At 42.1% G+C, this 24,271-nt stretch overlaps 1 protein-coding gene across 1 annotated transcript in view; it reads left to right on the plus strand.

Moving 5' to 3' along the window:
* The window catches only part of GRM2 (glutamate metabotropic receptor 2), a 102,284-nt gene that overhangs the window by 19,774 nt on the left and 58,239 nt on the right, over positions 1-24,271 (plus strand). The window contains exon 2 of the mRNA XM_061617915.1: positions 19,449-20,175. Within this exon, the coding sequence (XP_061473899.1) occupies positions 19,705-20,175 (471 nt within the window). The 5' untranslated portion in view covers positions 19,449-19,704. The remainder of the gene's footprint in view (positions 1-19,448; positions 20,176-24,271) is intronic.

The raw sequence follows: 24,271 nt of genomic DNA on the forward strand, positions 1-24,271 counted from the left end.
AGTTTATTATTACAGTCAAAGACCCAAATGTGAAAACAAACAAACATAAAGAAGATTATAGCAGAATAGAGGGAATTGACATATAATACAAAACAAAACAGAATTCATAATACAAACTTTAGGGGGAAGCACGTATTGATTGGGCGGCAAATACAAATTTGGCTACTTGTATAGTGATGTCTTTATCAGAACCTGAGAGGAGCAAAACAATTGTTTCATCGGGGGGAGAATTTTAAAATTTCTGGTCCATCAGAATGGGTTTAAGGAATTTAATCCGGATTTGTGAATAAAGCGGGCAGTCCAAAATGGAATGGCAGAGGGTTTCAATCTGTTCATATCCACAAGGGCATAAACGATGTTCATAGGGGACTCGTCGAAATCTCCCTTCCATTATCGCTGAATTTAAAACATTGAATCTGGCTTTTGTAAAAGCTAAACGTAATTTGGGGAAAGTAAGAAAATATAGATAGGGGACGAGTTTACCAGATTCAAAAGATAAATTTAGAGACAATGGGGAACATATTTTTGAAGCGTTGGAAATTGAATTTTGATAATCAATATCTATGAGCCGAGAACGAATCTGTGAAAGTGCATCATTAGGGGACTGAGTGGCCAGGTGGTCTTTGGAAAGGCCAATCTTCAGCAGTTTGTTTTCTATATTTATGAGCCAAGAAGAGGGATAGAAATCATTCCAGAATAAAGCTAGAAGGCCTTGGGGAGGATTAAATGAAATTTTCGCCCAGAAGTTAAGAGTCATGATCCATGCTCGGCAGTCCAAAGAGGTCAGCCCACACTCGAGTCTTAAGGCCGCTGAGGGGACACATCGAGGCACAGCTAAAAGGCAGCGAAGGAAAATGGAAAGTGTGGTTTCAACAGAGGAACCTAGAGAATGGATCCAAATGGGGGCGCCGTATAAAAGTTGGGGGATAATCTTATACGAGAATAGCTTAATAAGGGCTGGGACAAAGCGGCCACCTTTATGGTGAAAGAAACGAAGTAAATTATTTATGGAGTACCTTGCTTTCATTACTGCCGCTCGTATGTGGGTAGACCAACTCAGGGAGGCATGGAAAATTATGCCTAAATATCTATAGTGGGCAACTTGTGCAATTTGGTGTCCATTTATAGACCAAACAGGAAGAGATTTGCTATTGGAAAAGACTAAAAGTTTAGTCTTTTCAAAATTAATGACTAGTTGGTTGTCATTACAATAGGACATAAACGCCTTTATCATGCGAGTAAGGCCAATCTTCGTGAAAGACAGAAGCACAGCGTCGTCTGCATATAATAGTAATGGACAGCATGCAGAGGCAATTTTGGGAATATGGAAGTCGTTGGAAAAACACTGTTCTGCCAGGTCGTTTAAGTATAAATTAAAAAGGAGAGGAGCTAAAATGCAGCCTTGTCTCACCCCTGTAAACATATGTATGGGGTTTGACAGGCCACCATCTTTGCCACAGCAGACTCAGAGGGAAGTATTTTGATGTAATTTGTAAATCAAGAAAAGAAGTCTTTTATCAATAGTGGTTTTTATTAATTTAAGCCAAAGTTTATCATGTGGTATGGAGTCAAATGCGGCCTTTAAGTCTATAAAGAGGCCTGGAGCATATTTCATAGGGGGGCGCAGAAGGGGCTACAAGGAGAGGAAAGGCAACAGAAGTCCCATTGAGTGAGCAAACATCTGCTTGTGTAGTGTCAGATGCAACCCACAGAATCTGTTATGTTATAGAGATTTTCGAATGCGAAAGAGAAAAGGTTTCCCAAATTAGGAGTGTCACTTCTTATGCTGAGTTATTGTTGTCGTTATCGTTATGTGCCTTCAAGCCGATTATGACTTATGGCGACCCTATGAATCAGCAACCTCCAGTAGCATCTGTCATGAACCACCCTGTTCAGATCTTGTATGTTCAGGTCTGTGGCTTCCTTTCTGGAATCAATCCATCTCGTTTGGCCTTCCTCTTTTTCTACTCCCTTCTGTTTTTCCCAGCTTTATTGTCTTTTCTAGTGAATCCTGTCTTCTCATTATGTGTCCAAAGTATGATAACCTCAGTTTCATCATTTTAGCTTCTAATGACAGTTCTGGTTTAATTTGTTCAAACACCCAGTTATTACCCCTCTTTTTAACTAGAGGTATTGTCTTTTTGCATTCTTCCCTGATAATGTCTCTGACTTCACTCCATAGTTCTTCTGGTTCTCTGTCAACAAAGTTTAAAGCCTGTTCTTTATTTGATCTTTATATTCTTCTGGGATGTTATTTAAATTGTATTTTGGCATTATGAGTGCTTTGTTCTTCTTCTTTAGCTTTACTCTGATTTTCGATATTATCTGTTCATGATCTGTACTGCAGTCTGCTCCTGGTCTTGTTTTTGCAGAAAATATGGAACTTCTCCATCTTCTACTACCAATTATATAATCAATTTGATTCCTATATTGACCATTTGGTGATGTCCATGTGTACAGCCTTCTTTTCAGTTGCTCAAAAATGTGTTTGCAAGAAACAAATTATTGGCTTCACAGAATTCAATAAGTCTTTCTCCTGCTTCATTTCTGTCTCCTAAGCCCCATTTCCCAACAATTCCTAGTTCTTCTCTGTTCCCTACTTTTGCATTCCAGTCCCCCATGATTATCAGCTCATCTTGTTTTGGTGTGTGATCAATTTCTTCCTGTACTTTTGCGTAAAATCTCTCCAAGTCCTCTTTTTCTGTGTTTGCCGTTAGAGCATAGACTTGGATGATGGTTATGTTAATAGGTTTCCCGTTTAATCTCACTGATATCACTCGCTCAGACCTTGCATTGTAGCTCCTAATTGCTTTTGCTACATCACTTCTCACTGTTAAAGCAACCCCATTTCTTCTTAATTTCTCATTTCCTGCATAAAATATTTTGTAGTTGCCTGATTGAAAATGTCCCATTCTTGTCCATTTTAATTCACTCATGCCAAGTATTGTAATGTTGATACGTTCCATTTTTTGGTTGACAATTTCTAACTTTCCCTGGTTCATGCTTCTCACATTCCATGTTCCTACTGTGTGCATCGTACAACTCCGGACTCTCCTTTTGCATCTGTGTGCATCAGCCTCTGGGCTTCCATTCGGCTTTGAATTTCTAAATAGTCTGGTTCCCGAGATATACACCAAAACAAAAAATCTCAGCTGTTAAATCTGTGTAACAGATCTGTTATAGCAGCTAACTCTAACCCCGCCTTTTCAAGATTGTAGCCAATAAGTGAAGCCAGGGTTGTGATTTGTTGATCTCACTGCAACTCCAGAAAGTGGTGGTTTTTTCCCGGTTTATCTGAAAATCTTATAAATTTGGTAAATGTATAGCTTTCAGTTTTTCTCTCTCTTGTGTGTAAGAGTCAAACCCTGGGCTGTTGAAGAGGACAGTGCTTTGAAAACCTTCCCAATATGAAAGCTTTAATCCAATACTTGCTTTTCTGGGAGTAAAGCAATGCTAATCCCACGTACCTGGAGTAAACCCCATTGAATTCAGTAGGACTTCCTTTTGAGTAGACATGGCTAGGATTATGCTGTAAATTAATGGGACTTTTAAGTGAACATAGCAAAGAATTCTGTTTGTGTTGTAAATCTTTCTCTCTCCCTCCAATCCTATTTTAAAGCAATTAGGCAGGGCTTACTTAGGTATCACAGTTTTTATTATGTAGGAAATGAATACTGATTTTTTAAAAAAATGTTCTGCAATGACCAACTGGTTTGACAAGGCAGCTCACAATAAGAAATAAATCCCTTTAAAATCCAATAACCATAAAACAAGTATAAACAGTTGCAAAACAGCTTAAAGTGGCATGATTCTGAATTTTGGGTTGGGTGAATGAAGTTTATTTATTTATTATTTGATTTATACAGTATCCCGCCCTTCCTCGCAGTAGGGGCCCAGGGCAAAAAACAAAAGCACTAAAAACACTTTAAGACATCATAAAAACAGACTTTAAAAAGAAAAGGTTTAAAAACATATTAAAAATCAATTCCAACACAGACGCAGACTGGAATAAGGTCTCAACTTAAAAGGTTTGTTAAAAGAACAATTCCTTATCAGTTCTCTGGACTCTTCCCTGTTTGAGTAAGCCCCATTGAATACATTGGGACTTGCTTCTGAGTAAACAAACATAGAATTGCACTATAAATATTTTGACAGGTTGTGTAAATAATAAACATATTTGATAGTCATGCTTATATAAATATTTCTTCATACTATGTCCCAATAAGTATTTGATTTCACACTATGGTTGTAGATTATTTTGTCCTCTACATATAAATGTGCCCTTCTTCCATGGGTTGTTCGTGGTTCTCTGTTGTTTTCATCCTGAGGGGCAGATAGGCTGAGAGATGGTGAGTAGCCCATGATCATCCACTACACTTTATAGCTCATTTCCTTTTTGAAAAATTAATGAAAACAATTTACATGCAGGCAAAATTTATTAAGTAGATCGACTCAATACATTTAAAGCACATCGACCTCACATTTAACTTGGGCATGACTTCCCCTAAAGAATCCTGGGAAATGTAGTTTCCCCCTCACAGTTATAGTTCCCACCACCCTTAACAAACTACAGTTCCCATGATTCTGTGGTGGGATTCATGTGTTTCAAACGTGAGTTGAATGTGCTTTAAATAAATGGTGTGGACCTTCCCTACGTATGCTGTGATTCATTAGTGAATTGAAAAGAATAATTTTAAAAGATACTCTTTTAAACAGTGCTGTAGCTCACTAGTAGGGCACATTCAAAGGTCCAAAATTCAATATCTGGTAGAGACTATTGCCTGGAATCTTGGACAGCCAATGCTAGTCCATGTCATTGGTACTGAGCTAGATGGTACCAAATAGGCTGAGTCGGTATAAGGCAGATTCTTTTGTGCCTAAAAAATGAAAGAGACCCAAGGGTCACAGTGACTCCAAAATTTATTTCTGTATTTTATTTACAACATTTATATACTGCTTTATTGTAAAAAAACCTCAAACCAGTTTATAGAAGGAATTAAAACAAAATTATTGGAAAAACCGTTAAAGACAGGTATTTAAAAACACTTAAATAGTAAAACCAACAATGAGTTAACAACAGATAAAAACATAATAGGTTCTACATGCCTGGGTAGGCTTGCCTAAACAAAAATGTTTTTAGCAGGTGCCAAAATGGGTACAATGAAGGTGCCTGCCTAATGTAAATAGGCAAGGGGTTCCAAAGTATACGTGCTGCCACGTGAAAGGATTGATTTCTTACCAGAACAAGTACTATGTGGCACCCGTAACATGGAAAGCACACCTTGAACTTGGCCTTGTAGCAAATCGGCAACCAGTGCAGATTTCAGAGCAGAGATATTATGTACTGAAAGGGTCTTACTCATGTCAGCAATCATGCCATAGCATTCTGCACTAACTGCAGCCCCTGAGTCAGATTGTGCTTCATGGGGATTTGTGTGACCTTGGTTGACTGGCTGCCAGAATATTTTTTAGTTTTGGTTATGAACCCTGATTGGTTGTGGGATCCTAAGTTTTCTGCCTTACAAGAATCTTGTGGTTGGTATGGTACTGCATTTAGGAATCATCGCTGTCTTTTGTTTTTGTTCTTCGATTTGCATTTCATTCTGACCTTACTCCCTTACATCAATAGAAGCAACAACAGCGATTCCATGTGGTCAGCTCAACCCCCTTAAACCCACTGATGATGCACCTTGTTATTTGCATGATGGTTTTTTTCTTGCCCAATAGTGGTAAAAGAGAATTCACATACTGGAAAGTGTGGCTTCAATTGCTGTTGTTCCCAATCTACTTCCTGTGAAGATAGATCAAGCCATGTGTGTTTTCTCTCTGTCAGTTATTACTCACTGGATTTGGGTTGGCTGTCAAAGTGAGTTTATAGCAGCCCACAGACTTGGTAGGAAGCAGTAGAGAATCTTCTTAACTCTTACTCATTTCTCAAACCTTTCTCTGCAGTGAAGGGTCAACTCTGTAAAGAAGTTTGGAGCATCCATGTTAAAAGGCAGGCAGGGCATTCCAGACAGGGGGTTGCCAACCCTGCTTTGATATGGATATCGTTGCAGAGGATCCCTAGTCAAGCTTTACCACAGCACATTCCTAACAATATCTACTCAGAAGTAAGTCCTGTTGAGTTCTGTGGGGCTTAGTAAGTGTGTTTAGAATTGCAGCCTTCAGGGGCATCCATCTTTACTCCTGAGTGCTCCCATCTAATATCTCCACAACACTAGGCCTTCTTCCTACAACAGTCTTCTGGTGACTGGTCTGGCCTGAGGGCACTTAAATCCTTCTTGCCAGAAGCAAGTAGGCTAGATTAAATATTCCTTACCCAGGCTCTCTAAGCAAGTGAGAAGGAATGATCCCATCACTGTATCTGGACCTGGAAACACCCTCATTTAGCTAAGATTTCTATCTTAATTTCCAATCAGAATTTTTTTGGTTTGAGTGGTATGCTGCAAGCAACTGTGGTTGATGCTTAATGTATAATGCTTAATGACATCACTAGGGCTCGCCCCATGACATCACTAGGGCTCACCCCCATGACATCACTAGAGCCCGCTCCTGAAATCTCAGGGTTTGGGATGCTTCTGACCTGGCAACCCTAGCGGGAGCCAATCTGTCCATGAGGCCTTGGTGAGGCAGTCAACAAGTGAAGGATGCCATGTGTCAAGGGCCTGATAGACTTATTGTGACATTCGTAACCAAGCAGAGTAGGAAAAACTGTGGACATACCAATAAAGAGGGCAGAGAAGAGGATGCATATAATTCTTCTCTTCCTATTTCTACCACTAGTTCTTTTATACATATATTTCTTTTTATTTATTTCAATAGCATTTAATTCAATTCAATAACATATAGGAAATAAGGAAATAAAGGAGAAAAATGCAATTAAATTGAAATTAAATATGTACACACATAAAGATAGAAATTTAGGTTGTTGCATTCACAATCCCTAGGAAGAATATTCATTATTGATATTGGATGGTGCTTACATGTCCTTTGTAAACATTTGTTTATTTGTAAGTATCAGGTTGTTGTCTTATGATACTCTCCCTTGAAGCTGAAGCGTTTCTAAGAATTCCAAATAGTGAAATATTTCATTGGAGACATTTGAACATTGTTTTCATCATTTATTTATATATAAAATAATTTTTTACCAGGCAGTTGAAAACTAATCATTTTTTGCTTGTCCTCTACTATGCCTTACTTTTTGAGTTAATTTTTCAGCAATAGCTATAGACCAGATTTGGCTGGGCCATAAATACTTGTTCCTTACTTCTCTTCTTTGCTGAGTGTTTCAATGTGCAGTTGGTTCCCCACATTACATTTCTGGTTCACTGGAATGTTTCCACAAAACACATTTTGTAGGACACTTTAGAAATGTTTCTAGTGTTTAATAGGCAGTAGACTCTGATAGGTCAGGCCTGCCTGGATGGCTCAAGCAACACTGTTTATAGCAGGGATGAGGAACCTCTGCCCCTCTATATGTTGTTGGATCACAGCTCCCATTCTCCTTCTCCAATAGTCATGCTGGCTGGAGCTGATGGGAATTGGAGTCCAACAACATCTGCAGGGCCACTCATCCCTTATCCCTGGCTTAGACTGAGGCATGCTGAAGTAGTGGTCTTGTGCACTCCAAACTATCCCTATTTATCAGGGACCATCTTTGTTTTCTGGTACCTGTCCCTGGTAAAACACTGCTCCTATTTTGCCATTCAAGGAAGTGCTGGGGAAATCTTTAAAAGCCAACTGTTTGTATGCACACATGTGCTAGCAATCTTCAGGTTTCACACACATCCCATGTCTCTAGGCAATGGCTGCAAGCAGTAGTGGTCGGTAGGGTGGCCAAGGCAGGGTGATGTTGGGCCCCTGGCTTCCAGATGGAAAGTGTCACTGCTGCTTACTGAGGGGGGGAGGCACAGGGAGCACAGTGCGGTGCGGGCGCAACGGTGGTGCAGCAGCAGGAGCATTGGATTGGCACTGCCGCTGCTCCCACACCAAGCTATGATTCCTGCACCCTTCTCTCTCAGTATGAGGCAGCAGCTCTTGCCTTCCAGAAGCATAGTGCACAACACTGCAATGCCTCCATTGCCCACCAGCTGCCTTGGGTTTGCACCCACACCCCTTTCTCCTTCTCCAGCACAGCAACAAAGAGAAGTTTGGCAGCTTCTGCTTTCATTTTTTTTAATTAACAGCAGCTTGGGTTATTTTGTAGTAAGCCAACTTCAAACCATGAGTTATGAAGCTGGTTTGTTTGGACAAACCATCATAGTTTAGGGTTCTGATGTAATGGTACACTGTGGTTAAGTGAAATCGGAAGCAAAAGCTTCTGCTCTCCTTGAGGGCGTGCCAGAGGAAGAGAGAGGAGAGCACATGAGCCCAAGGCTCGCCTAGGCTCGTTTCCATCATGACAGATAACTCTGATGTCCAAACATAGCCATTAAATATCTGAGGGAGGGCAGATGTTTCTTTAATGTATATGAAATGCATATTTGTAAATGCATGTGCGCACGCACACACACAATGTTTCTGCACTGCTTCCTTCTCCTCCCCCAAGTTCAGGAAAGTGGAAGCACTGTGGAACTTTATAGAATGACCATCGCTCAGTGGCAGAGGACATGCTTTGCATACAGGTTCAATTCCTGGCATCTTCAGAAAGTGAAAGACCTCTGTCTGAAGTCTGGAAAAGCTGCTGCCAGTGAGTGTGAACACTACTGAGATGGGTCAATGATCTGACTCCGTATAAGGCAGCTTCTTCCGTTTGTCAGGCCCCTTAGAGGTCCTCAACATGGTCTACAATATTCCTCTCCTCTGCTTCCTACTCTTGGGCACACCCTGGTCTCCGAGCAGTGAGAGACTCCAGGAGTTTCAGCACCTACCCAGGGTTCGGTTTCCTGGGAATATAGGTCATTGGAGACTGTGGCGTCTTTAGGACACAGTATTTTATTTCTGCACATATACAGCCTGAACGTAAGATAGAAAGGCTCACTGAATTAACACTCCAATGACCTTGCCTGCCCATGAGGTTTCCGGGGTGGGGTGGGGGCAAAGCCATAGCCTTGGATTCAGCATAGAAAGCAAGTCATGCCTCTGTGTCTTCCCAGCTACAGAAGAGATTAGACAAGGCTAGTCCCTGGCCAGTTTTTCTCCCACCCCTAAGAAGAAGTGATATCCAGCCAGGTGAGGGGGGAAAGGTCCACCCCCGCCTTCAGGAATCATCCAAACAAGCCACCCAATCCTAAAACAATACAAATGGGTCCATCTTCAAGGTTAAGAAGCCATTGACCTTAGTAAAGTAAAAGGATGAATTGTTCTCTGTTATTATTATGTTTGTTTGTGCTAAAAGTTTAAGAACAGATATATCCCCATACCTGCAGAAACCATTTCCAATCCTTCTGTTTTAATATCTGAGGTGAAATTTATGGTTTGGTGTTGAATTCAGATGAAATTGACATTTTTCAGTGGAAACATATATAGCATGCCTGGCTCCTCAACATATACTTGGTAAGGAATTTGGTCCTCCAAGTCCAACCCATTTCAGTTTGACATGCCTGGCTTAAGAAGTGTTCCTTCCAAGGCGCAAGGAACCTTTCCTTTGCTATGCACACAAATCAGGCAAGGAGATGCACAAGTAGATGGTGACTTATGTAGTAGGTTGGACTGTGTTATTTTTACACAGTGCAATTTTACTTTCCAGTAGCTGGAAACTGCAATTGTGGAAACATTAACACTGATTTGGTTCAAGGTGGGAATTGTTCCACAAGGCTTGTAACATATAAATTGACATTTTTAATTGCAGGCTATCAGCTGGTGCTTTGAGAAGACGGTGACAGCAGTTATTTAAATTTCTCAGCGCACACCTGGTATGCTATAGTTAAACAGGTGCTTTGGTGCTTTTTAGCTTAAAGTCTAAGGATAAATGTTTTGTGTTTGCACTTTCAAAAATGTTCATTGCATTTAAAGTTTAGTACAGGGACACAAAGGGCAGCTGTGGGTTTGCTTGATTGTGCTTTTAACTACTATAGGTCTGAAACAATTATGTATCATAGAATTCCCTAAAAACATATTTTCCTTATTTAATTTTTGGTAAGAAAAAAAATGCCCATGTGCCATTTGGGCTCTTAGATTTTGATGGTATAGTCTCATGGCTCAATCTGAGGTAGGACTCAGCCTTGGGCCCTTGTTTTCAGTGCTATGGTGCAAGCTCTGGCACATGGGAAGCAATCATGGGCTTGGCTCCATCTAGGTCATTGCACAAGAAGAATGACTTCCACTCATACAGTGGAACTTTCCCCTCCCCCTCCCCCATGCCTCCTTCACTGCCTTCAAATCTGCTCCATGGGGTTGAGGGGAAATCCAGGACAGGTTGGTGGGGATGGAGGGGTTAGTGTTAGGGATGTACAGGGAGAGGAGGGGGGTATGTTCCGTTGCACCAGTGGAAGTTGTTCTGCTTGTGTAATGACTGAGTTGAATACAACCCACTAAGAAAAGCACGCCTAAGGATGTGCAGAATTGCTCATGAGTGAGTGAGCATTGCCTGCCCTCACACATTGAGTGTGAGCCCATTAGTGATGGCTGCTCACTTAGACGGCTGTAAGAAAAATCCAGAAATTTTCATGGAGTACTGGTTTAGCAAAAGCTATTAGGCATGGCAACTAAATGGAATCTTTATATACAGAGTCAGAATACCTGTGGACATCATATATTGGGGATAAATAACTGGCAAAGGCAAACTATCACCTTCATCACCATCTTGTTAGTTCCAACTTATTGGCAACCGAATGGACTAGACGGCCTCTGCCCTGACCCAGCAAGGCAGTGTTGCTCAGAGGTCTGACTAGGACTGGGGAGTCCCAGGCTTGAATCCTCCTGACCCACCCATTAAGTTCACTGAGTGATCACAGGCCAGTTGCTATCTCTCACCCTAACCTACTTCACAGAGTTGTTGTGTAGCTGGTGGGGAGAACCACGTTTGCTGCTTTGAGCTCATTGGAGGAAAGGCAGAATCTGAATGTAATACAGAAGTTATTATTTGTCATGAGAGGGTTAGGACTGCTTCAGCACCTCTCACCTTACAAATTAGCGCTCCTGTACTACTTGCTGACATAGGAAGCCTTTCAAAAGAGGCCGGCAGTGGTAGGATTAATTGTCTGAATGTGGTTTTGGTGGTGGCACTTTTTGTCCTGCAGCCATGTCCAGGCAGACCAAAGGGAGAGGTCAGGGCCTTTATTCCCCTTTACCCTATATAATAATAATAATAAAATTTTATTTTTAGGTCGCCTATCTGGCTGAGTGAACAGCCACTCTAGGCGGCGTACATAATTAATTTTAAAATACAGTTATAAAATACACATATAAATACAATTATAACATATTCAGTTTACCCCCATCTGTACACTATAAAACTAAAATTAACTAGGGGTTCTATATGCCCGCTGAAATAGCCATGTTTTTAGTCCTTTATGGAAACCTACCAAGGAAGGGACATGGCGTAGATCGTATGGCAGAGAGTTCCAGAGGGTGGGGGCCACAACCGAGAATGCCCTCTCTCTGGTCCGCACCAGTCTAGCTGTTTTCACTGGTGGGACCGAGAGAAGGTCTTGGGAAGCTGATCTCGTCAGGCGGCATACTTGGTGATGCTGGAGGCACTCCTTTAGATACACTGGACCGAAACTGTGTAGGGCTTTAAAGGTTAGTACCAACACCTTGAATTGGGTTCGGTAAACAACTGGTAACCAGTGTAGATCTTCAAGTACCAGGGTGATGTGATCCCGCCGGCGGCTATTCGTAATCAACCGTGCCACCGTGTTCTGTACCAGCTGTAATTTCCGGACCGTCTTCAAGGGTAGCCCCACGTAGAGCGCATTACAGTAGTCTAAGCGAGAGGAGACCAGTGCATGCACTACCCGCGGGGCAGATGAGCCGGAAGATAGGGTCGCAACCTCTGTATCAGATGCAATTGATACCAAGCTGCCCGGCTCACTGCTGATACCTGAGCCTCCATGGACAGCTGGGAGTCAAGAATGACCCCGAGGCTGCGAACCTGGTCCTTCAGGGGCAAACTAACCCCATTCAGCACCAGGTCAATATCTTCTCCTGGGACAACTGCTCTCTCCCTTTAAATGCAGTTGGTGCAACCTGGCACAGTACAATGGCACCTGTTGAATTTCTGCCTGTCAGGCAGCTGTTAAAGACATAGACTCTGTGTCAGGAAAAAAGGTTGCTATCGTAGGTACCTTTGCAGTGTGACTGCTGGAAGGGCTTGTGGGCTTCCCAGACGCAACTGGTTAGCCACTGCAGGAAACATGGCAAGGGACTAGATGGGGTTTTGGTCTGATCCAGCAGGACTCTTCTTATGCGGAACACAAACAAAAATCAAGCCATGGTGAAAATAAGTTGCTGATCCATCACCTTCAGCCACTGTCAACCAATTCTACCAAAAACAAAAGTCACTTCAACTGCTTTGGCTGCTCAAGCTGCAATGAGGGGGAGTTTGGTGCCTTGATTTCCCTGCCTCTTCTGGCCCAATGAAGTACAGTGGGCTGGTTCAAGCATGTCACACTTTCTCTAGCAAGAAAGAGAATGGTCAGGGTAAGAAATATTGGGGTGGATACTTCTGATCTATTGCATCTCTTCTGATGCAATGCAGGCAGGTGAGGCAAGCAAGCACCCACTCTGCTGTCCAGATGTCTACTTCTCTCACATAGCTAAATTAGCAGCATTTTAAATGGGCTCCTATTGGGAGGAAGGGTGGGAGATATATATATATATATAAACAAAGTCTTACAAAGAGGAACCCAGTACTAGAAGCAGAATGGGCACATCATCCAGGCTGGAAAACAGCAGGTTAGTTAGGTCAGCCCTAGAACTTGTTGGGACTGAGCAGGCTCAGCTAACAGTACATGTGAAGTAATAATGAGGAGAGTGCCTCTGAACATCAGCAAAGTGTATTTCAGTCATCGATGAGTAAACACAGTCTACGCCCCCGCCCCCACATGCACACACAGGATTAGGGAATACATCATCTATCTTGTTTACAGGCTGGGTTTTTTTTTACATATTTGGTTTTTTCGGAAGGATAATTACTGGGAAATCTGCAAGTAAATATGCAACAAGAGAATCCCCAATTTGACTGTGGCTCAATAATCTAGGCTTTATATGTTAAGAAAGAAATGTCAACAACAACACTACAAACATCAAGAATCCACTGAACAAGAAACCAAAAAATAAATTAAAACACACTCACCTCAAACTTTGCACGATTGTCTCCACCATCTCTCTTAAGCCCATAATGATTCCCATAATTATATGTTATCATAAGTCTTTGATTGCATGAAACAGTTAAATGGCCATAAGTCTTTAATGGTAATAAACAAATAAATTGTCATAGGCAGATCAATTTTCACAAGTAGGGTCCTAATGGCCCTTTTTATACACAGTTATATATACACAGAGAGAGCTGGATGTGGCCTGTACAATTTATCACAACCCTTGCATAGCCTCGCTAGGGAGCCAAGAGGGTATTTAGCAGTAATTGTTTATCCAGTCGAATTAGGGAGGCCTAGATCATGCTTTGATGATCATTTTGCTAAACAATGACTATTTTTCAAAAGAGCTTTCTACCAGCTCTGATCCACAATTTTTGAACATGTTATTATCTGTTTAAAAATAATTGTTGGGGTGACAGCGTTGTACAACTAATTGTAGCTGAATTGGCTTTTGAATATCTGAGAGTCTGATTGACTAATGATTACAGCAAGAATGAAAACATACAGAAACATTCCACGCTATTTACAACTCATGCAGTGAGCTGTAAGGTTGAAACCAAACCTCCTTAACAACAGGAAGGAAAATATTTGAAATTCTTCTTTGGTCCTGAAATGTCTTCAGATTGAACTTTATTGTTAAATTCATCCCCACAGAAGCCAGGGACAAGTTCTTGCCCCCTGTGAGTTTCTGCTATAAATGTTTAATTGACTGCAATTATGATAAACACATTTGTGCTGCAAGAGAAAAAGTGTTAATACTTTTGAAGTGCTATAAGTGGGCTGATAGCAGTGACTGATCTTGTGCAGCCTTATAAACTAATTCCTGATGAAGACTATTGGACTTCCAAGCATATTATTTGATGCTGGCTTGCAGCTATAACATGAGTTGATTATCACTGTTACATAGGCAACAATTAAACATGAAGCATCTGTAAATCTGTACATTTGGGTTGTCAGCAGACAACTCTTCAAGTTTCAGCAGTGGATAGGCAGAGGCAAAAACATTCAGTCTGTGGGGGATTCATAGCCAGCTTCCAAGGCCTGCTCTTAGATGTATTGAAGATTAAGGGGAAATTCTGAAGATATACCACCTAAGGGCTATAGAATTTGGGGGAAGCCATTCTATGCTGGCAGAATGTAAGGTACACCACTGCCACAAAAATTACACATGTGGTGAAACACACCAGACATGCTGGTAGAACTTCCAGACACACTGAATGATAGGGAGGGAAGGATCTGTCAATTTCCATTTCCATTTCTCAGTTTTCCAAACTTAAGTTCCTTTCACATTTCTGCATCAGTTTGCAATTTTGTTAAGTCCTCATTAAAAGTTGCCAGTATTCTTGTGGACATTTCTTCTAATATATTTTATTTATTTATTTATTGCACTTGTATACCGCCCCATAGCCGAAGCTCTTTGGGCGGTTTACAGCAATCAAAAACCTTAAAACAAATATACAATTTAAAACACATATTTTAAAAACAATTTAAAACACAATTTTAAAATTTAAAACAATATAAAAACAATTTAAAACACATGCTAAAATGCCTGGGAGAAGAGGAAAGTCTTGACCTGGCGCCGAAAAGATAACAGTGTTGGCGCCATGCGCACCTCGTCACAAACATCATTCCATAATTTGGGGACCACCACTGAGAAGGACCTCTCCCTTGTTGCCACCCTCCGAGCTTCCCTTGGAGTAGGCACCCGGAGGAGGGCCTTTGATCTTGAACGTAGTATACGGGTGGGTTCGTATCGGGAGAGGTGTTCCATCAGTTATTGTGGTCCCAAGCCGTGTAAGGCTTTATAGGTCAAAACCAGCACCTTGAATTGAGCTCGGAAACATAAAGGCAGCCAATGCAAGCAGGCCAGAATTAGTTTTATATGTTCGGACCATCTGGCCCCTGTTACCAGTCTGGCTGCTGCATTTTGCACAAGCTGCAGTTTCTGAACCGTCTTCAAAGGCAGCCCCACATAGAGTGCATTGCAGTAATCTAATTTGGAGGTTACCAGAGCATGGACAACTGAAGCCAGGTTATCCCTGTCCTCAAGCGACAGAGATGATTCTAGGAGAACCCCTAAGCTACGAACCTGCTCCTTCAGGGGGAGTGCAACCCCATCCAGAACAGGTTGGACATCCACCATCTAGATATACAGTACACACTTTTGCAAACAATTTCCCATAAATAATGTATTTTTGTATGTTATTGTCACTAATATATGTGTTTTTATGCACACTCTCCCCTAATATCTGCATGTTTGTACACAAATGTTGGGTGGAGAACTGCATTGCAAAATTTGGAGATGTGTGAATTCTTGTCTTGGTCAGGTCTGGTGAAGGAGCCCATGGGGTCTCATAAATAATCACAATAAATAATATGTGCCCCTTCCTGCTGGTGGGGCTCAAACTCCCATCTCCTGTTTTCCAACCTTGTGCCCAATGGAGTGAGCCACTGGAGGTCAGTACTCTCAGTGTATGTGTGTGCCTGCCCTTGTCCACATCTTAGACCAGGTATGGGGACCTTTGGTCCTTCAGATGTTGCTGAACTACAGCTCCCATCGTCCCTGGCCATTGTCCACACACCCTGGGGCTGATGGGAGTTCAGCAACATCTGGAGAGCCCAAGGTTCCCTATATCTATCCTAGCCCCTCCCTTTGGCTGCATGTCAAATGAGCTGTTTCCTCCTTGGGTAGGTCTTGAACCTTCGCAAACACGATTGGTGGGGACACAAGATAGGGCCTTCTCGGTGGCTGCCCCCAGGTTCTGGAACTCTCTTCCTAGGGAAGCACGAATGGCCCCTTCCTTGCTATCCTTCCGTCGGCAGGCAAAGACTTTTTTATTCCGACAGGCTTTTGGACTAGAAGATGTTTAAGATAGGACCTCATAAGGTCTGTTGTATTGTTCTGTGGTCCTATTCTTAATGTTTTAAATTGTTTTAGTATCTTAAGTGTATGTTTCATGATTTTAATGTTATGAATAGTTTAATTCTATTTTAATTGTATATTTTTGTATGTTTTTTACCTATGTGTAGTTTTTATTTGTAAGCTGCCCTGAGTTCCAGTTTTGGAAAAAGGGCGGGGTAAAAATAAAGACTCATTCATTCATTGAACACTTGTCCCGAGAAGACAATGTATACTCTCTGTAGGCACCCTGCCCAAGGAGCAATGTCAGTGCTGCACTGTGTGTATCTGTGAATTCCTCCCCTTTGTCTGTGTTGTGCTAATAAAAGAGTGATTGGGAGGAACATTTGAACCTGCCTGGAGGAATGCCTGGAGACTGGCAGTAGTGGGGTCATTTCTAGCTGTGCTACTGGGGCTGATCAACTGTGGTGTTGATGTGTGTTCTGTGTCTGATGAAGCAAGGGGCGTATTGGAGGCATGTTCCCATCGTTGTGAGTTCATTGCTGCCTTCTTGGGTGGTGATCATATAGGTGACATTGTTGGGACAGTCTCTGTTGGGTGGGTTGTGGTGGTGTTTCCAGGGATGCTGGGGATCTGCTTGTGTTTTTTATGCCTTATTTAATTTACTGGCTGTGTGTTTTTCCCATCCTGAGTTGAGCATGCATTGATTATGGCAGATATCCTACCGGTGTAGCAGCTGGATATCTCAAGTCTGGGTGTAATATGAGCATCGGATTGCTTTGCCCAATGCCATAAAAATGTATTTTAACAGCATTTGTTGTGATTACTTTTACACCTCTTCTTAACCAGAGTTATGGGCATGCTGATGGATAATCACATGTAATCTGAAATGCTGGGGGCAACTTTCCCTGCCACCTTTATGGCACCTTTTTCATCGTTTTTCTCTCTCTCCTTCTTACACCACTCTTAACACAAGCATCAGAGCACCAAAAGGTAAACCAAAACCAAGCATAGCTTTATTATGATTCACTGGGCAGGATGATGTTTATCCTGTCAGCATTTACAGCACAGGCTACTCTTCTGGGTAGTGATGGGAGAGAAATTCAGTTTGGTTCTCATTTTAATTCCATTTTAGTTCAATTTAGTTCACTATCTAATTCACAACATGCAAACCAAAATACAGATATCCTTTGAAATGCACACTTAGAATTTTGTGATTCAGTTTTCTACGTACAAAAATGTTACATTATGGAAAAGTGTACATAGAAATCCACATATTAGGAAAAGTAACAGATCAAAACACGTTAGGGGAAATTGCTTGGAAAATGGCATTAAAAATGGGCATATCAGGAGAAATATGCACTAAAATGCTGTCAAATTTTTGTGGGGACTTTTTAAAAAAAATATCAGAAACTGATTAAGAATGGTGAGAAACTGAACGCTGAACCAGGAAAAATGAGAAACTGAGAGAAACCAAAATTCACAGATCCCATCTATCCATCCTTACGTTTGGGCATCTCATAGTTATAGCTTCAGTTTATTCCTTGCTGTTTCTGTCTAGGCGTTTGTCTCTTTGAAATATTCTGTGATCTGATCCTCAAAGCCAGATTTCCCACTGTGCTGGGGAAGAAACGTGAAAGAAAGAGAAGAACAGAGGCCATAGGAAAGGAGCTACACTTTTTGTGTTTCAAATCCTGGCTAGTGTGTCCTTCCTGTCAGTCTGCCCTCATCTGTAGGATGTGGTGTGAATTTAACAGGCTTTTAAAAAACATAAAAATAGAAACCCTTGTTCCCTCCAGCAGCAGGATCATGCACAGCAACAGGCAGGCTTATTTGCAGCGGGCAAGCGAGATAAATTCCATCCAGCATGGCTTGGACTTCAAACCCCGAGAGATACTATGAGGCACTAAGGCCCAATAAGCTTGGCAACTTTGACACAGCTAACAGCACAAAGTGCAAGACAGGAGATGGACAGATTAAAAGGCAGACTGACTTTTCACTGTGGGGATTCTAAGTTTTGAGCACACGCCATTGGCCTTAGATGTTTGGCAGTGGGCACCCTAGGTGGAAAGTTAAAATGACATCTTCCCTCACAGCCTCTCTTCATGCACACATTTCAACCATCTGCTCATAAAGAGTGTAACATAATTCAAGAGGGCTGGTGGGATGGTTTGTCGATCGCTTATGCCTTCCTTTGTCGCCAGCAAAGTGGATTTGTTACTTGCAGATTTTGCAGAGGAAACAGTACCCACTGAACAGTGTCGCCCTAGGAAGGCACCTACAGTTACTAAATGGTAAATCTGGCCCTGCACACATGTACGCACCCAGCCTATCTATCTCCTGGTTACTATGGTAACAAGGCATCCTGGGAAGTTCCACACCAGAAGTTTCCTCGTTTTACATGGGGGTGCAGGGAAGAGATCAACAGTCTTAGCATATGGAACAGTACAAGCTGTGTTACTCATTCTATGGATTTCTGAAATAATGGACATTCTAAAGCAAAAGTATACTCTGCAGAGTTGCAGACTTTAAAAAAGCAAGACATGCTTTACAATAAGAGGCTAGGATTGTCACCTGGACAATTTCCCCCCTGACCTCTTTGTTTAATATTATAATCAGTGGGAGAAAATGGGCAATTTTTCAGTTGCCGGCAAATGCGGGTCAGCTAATTTCTCTCTCTACCCCCCACCCTGCCTCTCTAGGAAAGATGGGAGACCTCCAAGCAACAGTTGCCAAACCTATGTTAAGTCATCACAAAATAAAATAGTTTCTCTTTTTTATAAAGCAAATGTATATTATGTTGATTTATTCTATTTAATTCTTTAAAAAATAACTCTTACAAGATGTCAAGAAATAATACATACTTAAATACTTTAAAGGCCATTCACCTGCAGTCCTTCCCTCTCTTTGGCTTTGTAAATCTTGAGAAATTGTAAATAATGAATGAATGAAGGGACATATGGTGACCATTTTTTACTAGTAGCTAGCCTGTGAGGACAATGAATAAAAACCAGACATTCATGGCCTAGAATCCTAGTTGTGACAGAGGAACATATTCCCCAAGGCTATCCTGTGCTCGCTGGAAAAGCTGATGTTAGTCCACCCTAAGCAAATACCATTTTCTTAGTAGGGATGGGAGCTACATTGAGTATGAGCTGTGACGCGATTAGTCAAGGGATTCCCCAGTATAACATATACTATTTATAGTATCCAGTAGTATCATATTTGTAGTGCCATAAAGCTAAAGATCCAGAAAAAAAGGATTTATCCTCCAGGCCTTTCATGTTCTAATTATCTCCTCTCCTCTCTTTCTCTGTCTCCCACAGGTGTTGTGTATTTCTTTCTCCAAAGGGGCTGATAAAAGTACAACTCCCACCAAGGATTGTTTCTCTTTGGACTCACCTAAGGCTGAAGATTCCTCAGGGGAGGGGGTAGAACTGAACACTGCTGTTGAACCAGAGGTGAACTATCTGTCTCTAGCACAACTGCTCACAGCAAATGGTAGGCCATCCAACACCTTCACTCTGACCTGGGCCTCCTGGTGGCTTGGAGAGGCTTTTACTGCCTTCTTAAGGCGGCACAATGGCATCCTCTGCCACCCTATGGATTCTGTTGGTCTATCCTGTCACATGTCACTCCAACAGTCAGAATCCCGGACACAATGTTGCAGCCAAGAAGGAGATAAGCTTGGAAGGTGATCTGGTTATTGGGGGCCTGTTCCCAGTTCATGAGAAAGGTGGCCCTGCAGAAGAGTGTGGCAAGATCAATGAACATCGTGGCATCCAGCGCCTTGAGGCCATGCTGTTTGCCCTAGATGAGATCAACAAGAACCAGCGTATTCTGCCAGGCATCATCCTGGGGACCCACATCCTAGACACCTGTTCCAAGGACACTTATGCCCTAGAGCAATCACTGGATTTCGTCCGTGCCTCCCTCACCAGAGTGGATGGCTCTGAGCACATCTGCCCTGATGGGTCCTATGCCATCCATGATGATGTACCTACAGCTATCACAGGAGTTATTGGAGGCTCCTACAGTGACGTCTCCATTCAGGTACCATTAACAAAAAGGAGAGAGCTGGTGGGAATGCAGAGTGTGGTGCTTGGAATCATGGGACGTTATATCTGGGGGCTTGTAATAGGATATTAGGGATAAAAATGGAGTGCGAAGTAGGGATGAGAGAGAAATTTGATTTGTTAATTAGGTAGGTTCATTTAAAGGTAAACCTATCTAATCCACACTTTACGAAACAATATGTGAACTGAAACACAGTCATTCTTAAAACTTGCTCCTCTCTGAGTTTTTCAGTATAGCTCTCCAGTCAAGTAATAAATAAATAAATAATAACAATAACAATAATAATAATGTGCGATGCTAGTGTAAAGTATGCATATATTTGTGAAAATGACATACAAAAAAGTTTTGTTTGGGAAAATCGCTTGAATAATATGTATATTAGGCAAAACTGCATACAAGAATGTGTATGTTAGGGGAAATTAGCACTAAGATGCTAACAATTTTTGTGAGTTTTTTTTTAATGCAAATTGATGTGGAAACTTTGAGAACTGGGAGGAGTTCCCTGGAAAGAGGGATTGATTATTAACCACCCTGGGAATTGTAGCTCTGTGAGGAGAATACGGATCTCCTAACAACTCTCAGCACCCTTACCAAGCTACAGCTCCCAGCATTCTTTGGGAGAAGCCATGACAGTTAAATTGGTATAACAGTGCTTGAAATGTATGGTGCAGATGTGGCCATAGTTATGTGAGTGAGCCTTTGCATACCTAAGATTTGTGGGTGTTTCTAAATGTCCTCAGTTTGTTTTATTGTGATGCTTCCTGAGGTGCAGTGAAAATGATAATCACAGCCTGACTCACGTACCTGTACAAGGAGCAGAAAGGCCTTTTTATAGCCCACCCTGACCACCACCTCTGCCTTCAGGTTCATCCCTCTTGACAAAAGCTGGGTCTGATTTTAGGCTTGCTAACACAGGGACCGTATCCCAGAGCATTCATATGACAGAGTAATTAGCTGCTGCTCCTGAGAAGCCCAAAGGATGTATTAATGCTATAATTAATGCAAATTAATATATCATTATCACGTACAGAGCCCATTGCAGAGGAGAGAGAGAGTTGAGCATTGCTAACTATCTCCTTTGCAGAGAGGACAAGCCTATTGCCAGGGCTTTGCTATTGTATCTCTCTGGCCCACTTTCCCAAATGCAGAGCATGATGGAAGGAAGAGGTGCCTCTTCATGCCAGGCCTATAGCCTTCCAAGGGAAATTCATGTAATCAGCAGAGTTGCTGTTGAGGAGGGCCTTGCCATGGCAATGCCAGTGCAAATTAGTTTTGCCTTCTGTCTCCATTTGGTCCCCTTCTGCTCCCATATCCCACAGCTCCTGATGTTGAGCTCTGCTGCTTCATGCTATGCTTGCCTCAGTCTCAGATTTGACCCTAATTCCTGTGGGTAAGAAGACCACAGGATCCCTCTGAAGTAGGGTTGCCAGGTTCATGGCCTGAGACTGATCCTGTATCTTTAGGAGAAGAGAAAGTCAGCCAAGTGCAGGTGTTCTTGCAACACTGTAATGGGAAAAACCACAAGGTGGAATTCTCCCTTCCCCCTGCACAACTTTTAAAGATACAGAAGACCTCTTGGTTGCCAGGCCCAGCCCCCTAAAGATACAGGATCAGTCTCAGGCCATGAACCTGGCAACCCTGCTCTGAAGACACCTGAGACCGTGACCATCTGTCACTTAATTTCCGGAGGTTTCTGCAGATATGCCAGGCTAAACACCTCCTCCTCTCCCCCAAGTCTAATGCCACTAGAATGCACTGCTGGAGCTGTGCTTTTGGTAGATGGCACTCAAGCACAAGAAACACTTGAAGGGTCTCTATTTTACAGGCCAACAGGAGTGCTTGGCATCTCCCAGGGCCCCAGAACCTTAGCTCTGCTGAAGTATCCTTTAATTGTTTTTCTGTCCTGGCACTCCAAGCAGTGCCAGGTAGCTAGACCCAACTAGCCATTTAATTTCCTACAATGCCCCCTATCTAACATTATTGTTGTTGTTGTTGTTGTTACTGAACTTATTAATCACTTGTTACACATGCAAAAGCTTCCAGGTGACTAACCACATTTTAAGGACATATATATATATATATGTAAATATAATGTTTAAGCCATGACTGTTAAAGTGGTATAATATATATATATATATATATATATATATATATATATATATATATATATATATATATATATCAGCAGCACAATTTATAGCATAACAAATCATCATAGTCCATCAAAAACCTGAGAAGGTAAATTTTTGCCTGGGACTGAAAATATGCCAGTGAAGGCGCCAGATGGATCTCAATAGGAAGAACATTCCATGAGCGGGGAGCCACAACATCACTCCTGGGCTCACTGTCAGAAGAGGAAGCCCACTGGAGGACATTTTGACCACTAAAACCTGGAGCCTGTCCTGATATCTAGAGGAGGTGGCAGGTGAATCCAAAGCAAGTTCCTCCTCCCCCCTTTTTTTTATGGTTTTTCACTGGCTTTCCACCATATAACTGCCCCATGAGTCAAAGGAGGAGATTCTATGACTTGATAGCTGTTCTGGTTGCCTTGCTGGGCTATGCAGTTGCATTGAGTTCTGCAATTGCTAAGCTATGAGATGTCAACAGCACCTGCACAGTGTCCTTCCATCTCTCTGTTTCCAAGGTCAAAGTATCATATGACTTCTCTCTCTTCTTGCTACTTAGGTGTGGCAACAGTGCAAGATGAAAATGCAGACTAAAGCTCCATTTGCACTATATATTTAAAGCAGTATTAAACCACTTTAACAGTCATGGTTTCCCCCCAAAATCCTGGGAGCTGTAGTTTGTGAAGGGCCTAAGAGTTGTTAGGAGAGCCCTATTCGCTTTACAGAGCTATAGTTTCCAGAAAAGAGGGGTAGATTGTTGAACCACTCTTGAGAACTGGACCTCTGTGAGGGGAATAAGGGTCTCCTAGCAACTCTCAGCACCTTAACAAACTACAGTTCCCAGGATTATTTGGGAGAAGCCATGACTGTTTAAAGTGGTATAATACTGTTTTAAGTATGTAGAGCAGAGGGGGCCTCAGACATGCTTCTTTGTTGTCTTCATGTGACTCAAATCTCCAGGCTACCCAGTAATTTTTTTACTTTCTATCATTCCTCCCCAATACAGACTCTTTGCTCCGCTCTGAATGTAGACTGCTGACACTCTGACCCCTCCCCCCCTTTTTTCCTTTCAAAAGTTTTAAATGAAGTCTCTTTGAATCAGTAATGAAGTGGCAAATTCAGAAGTGCAGGGTCCCTTCATGATAGTCACAGCCACACACCCCTCCCCCCTTTTTGCTGCTGGCTTGAGAATGAGATCCTTGTTAATGCCTTCCCTCACAACAACAGATGTCCGTTGGAGCCAATCAGCATGAAAGGGAGACTGTTAGCTACTGAAAAGAGTTTTCTCTGTGACTGAGTCACCTCCTTTCACTCTGATTGACTCCAATCAGCAGGAAAGGACACAGAAGCAAGTTTGAAGATTCTTCTCAGTGGCTAACATACTCCCCTTCATGCTGATTGGCTCATAGGGCACTGGAGACATAAGGACCCTGCTGGGACCCTGCTTCCAAAAAAATTAAGGGTCTAAGACCCCCTAAGACCCTGGATGACTACACACCTGCTTTGAACCAGTCATTTGCCAAATTGGGGAAAATGACAGAAACCACACAGCCCTTTTTTTAGGGGGTGGGTTTTACAGGGTAGGGAGGAGAAAGTCTGAGATAAGTGAAATAAGAAAGATTTGTGGGTGGGAAACAAAGAAGAGGGGTGGATAAGCCGTGGGAAGAAGGTAATGTGGGGCAAAAGGGGAGTGAATGGAGTAAGCTTAAAACAAATGGAACAGGAGCAGCAAATAAAAAGGAAAGAATGGAAGACAGAGGAGGCAGAGCAGAGAAGCAGAGAGTGGCAATGGAGCTGAGGATCAGCAGTTAGATCTGATTAAGGGGGGCAGGAAGGAAATAAAAGGGGTCATCTCCCTCCCCCTGCTTCTGATGGCCGTGGGTAGTCAAAGAAAGCCGGGCACAAACATACAGAAAGCTAAATATCTAGGCAGGCATTTTATAAAG

This window comes from Rhineura floridana, chromosome 3, assembly GCF_030035675.1.
Source record: "Rhineura floridana isolate rRhiFlo1 chromosome 3, rRhiFlo1.hap2, whole genome shotgun sequence".
NCBI lineage: Eukaryota > Metazoa > Chordata > Lepidosauria > Squamata > Rhineuridae > Rhineura > Rhineura floridana.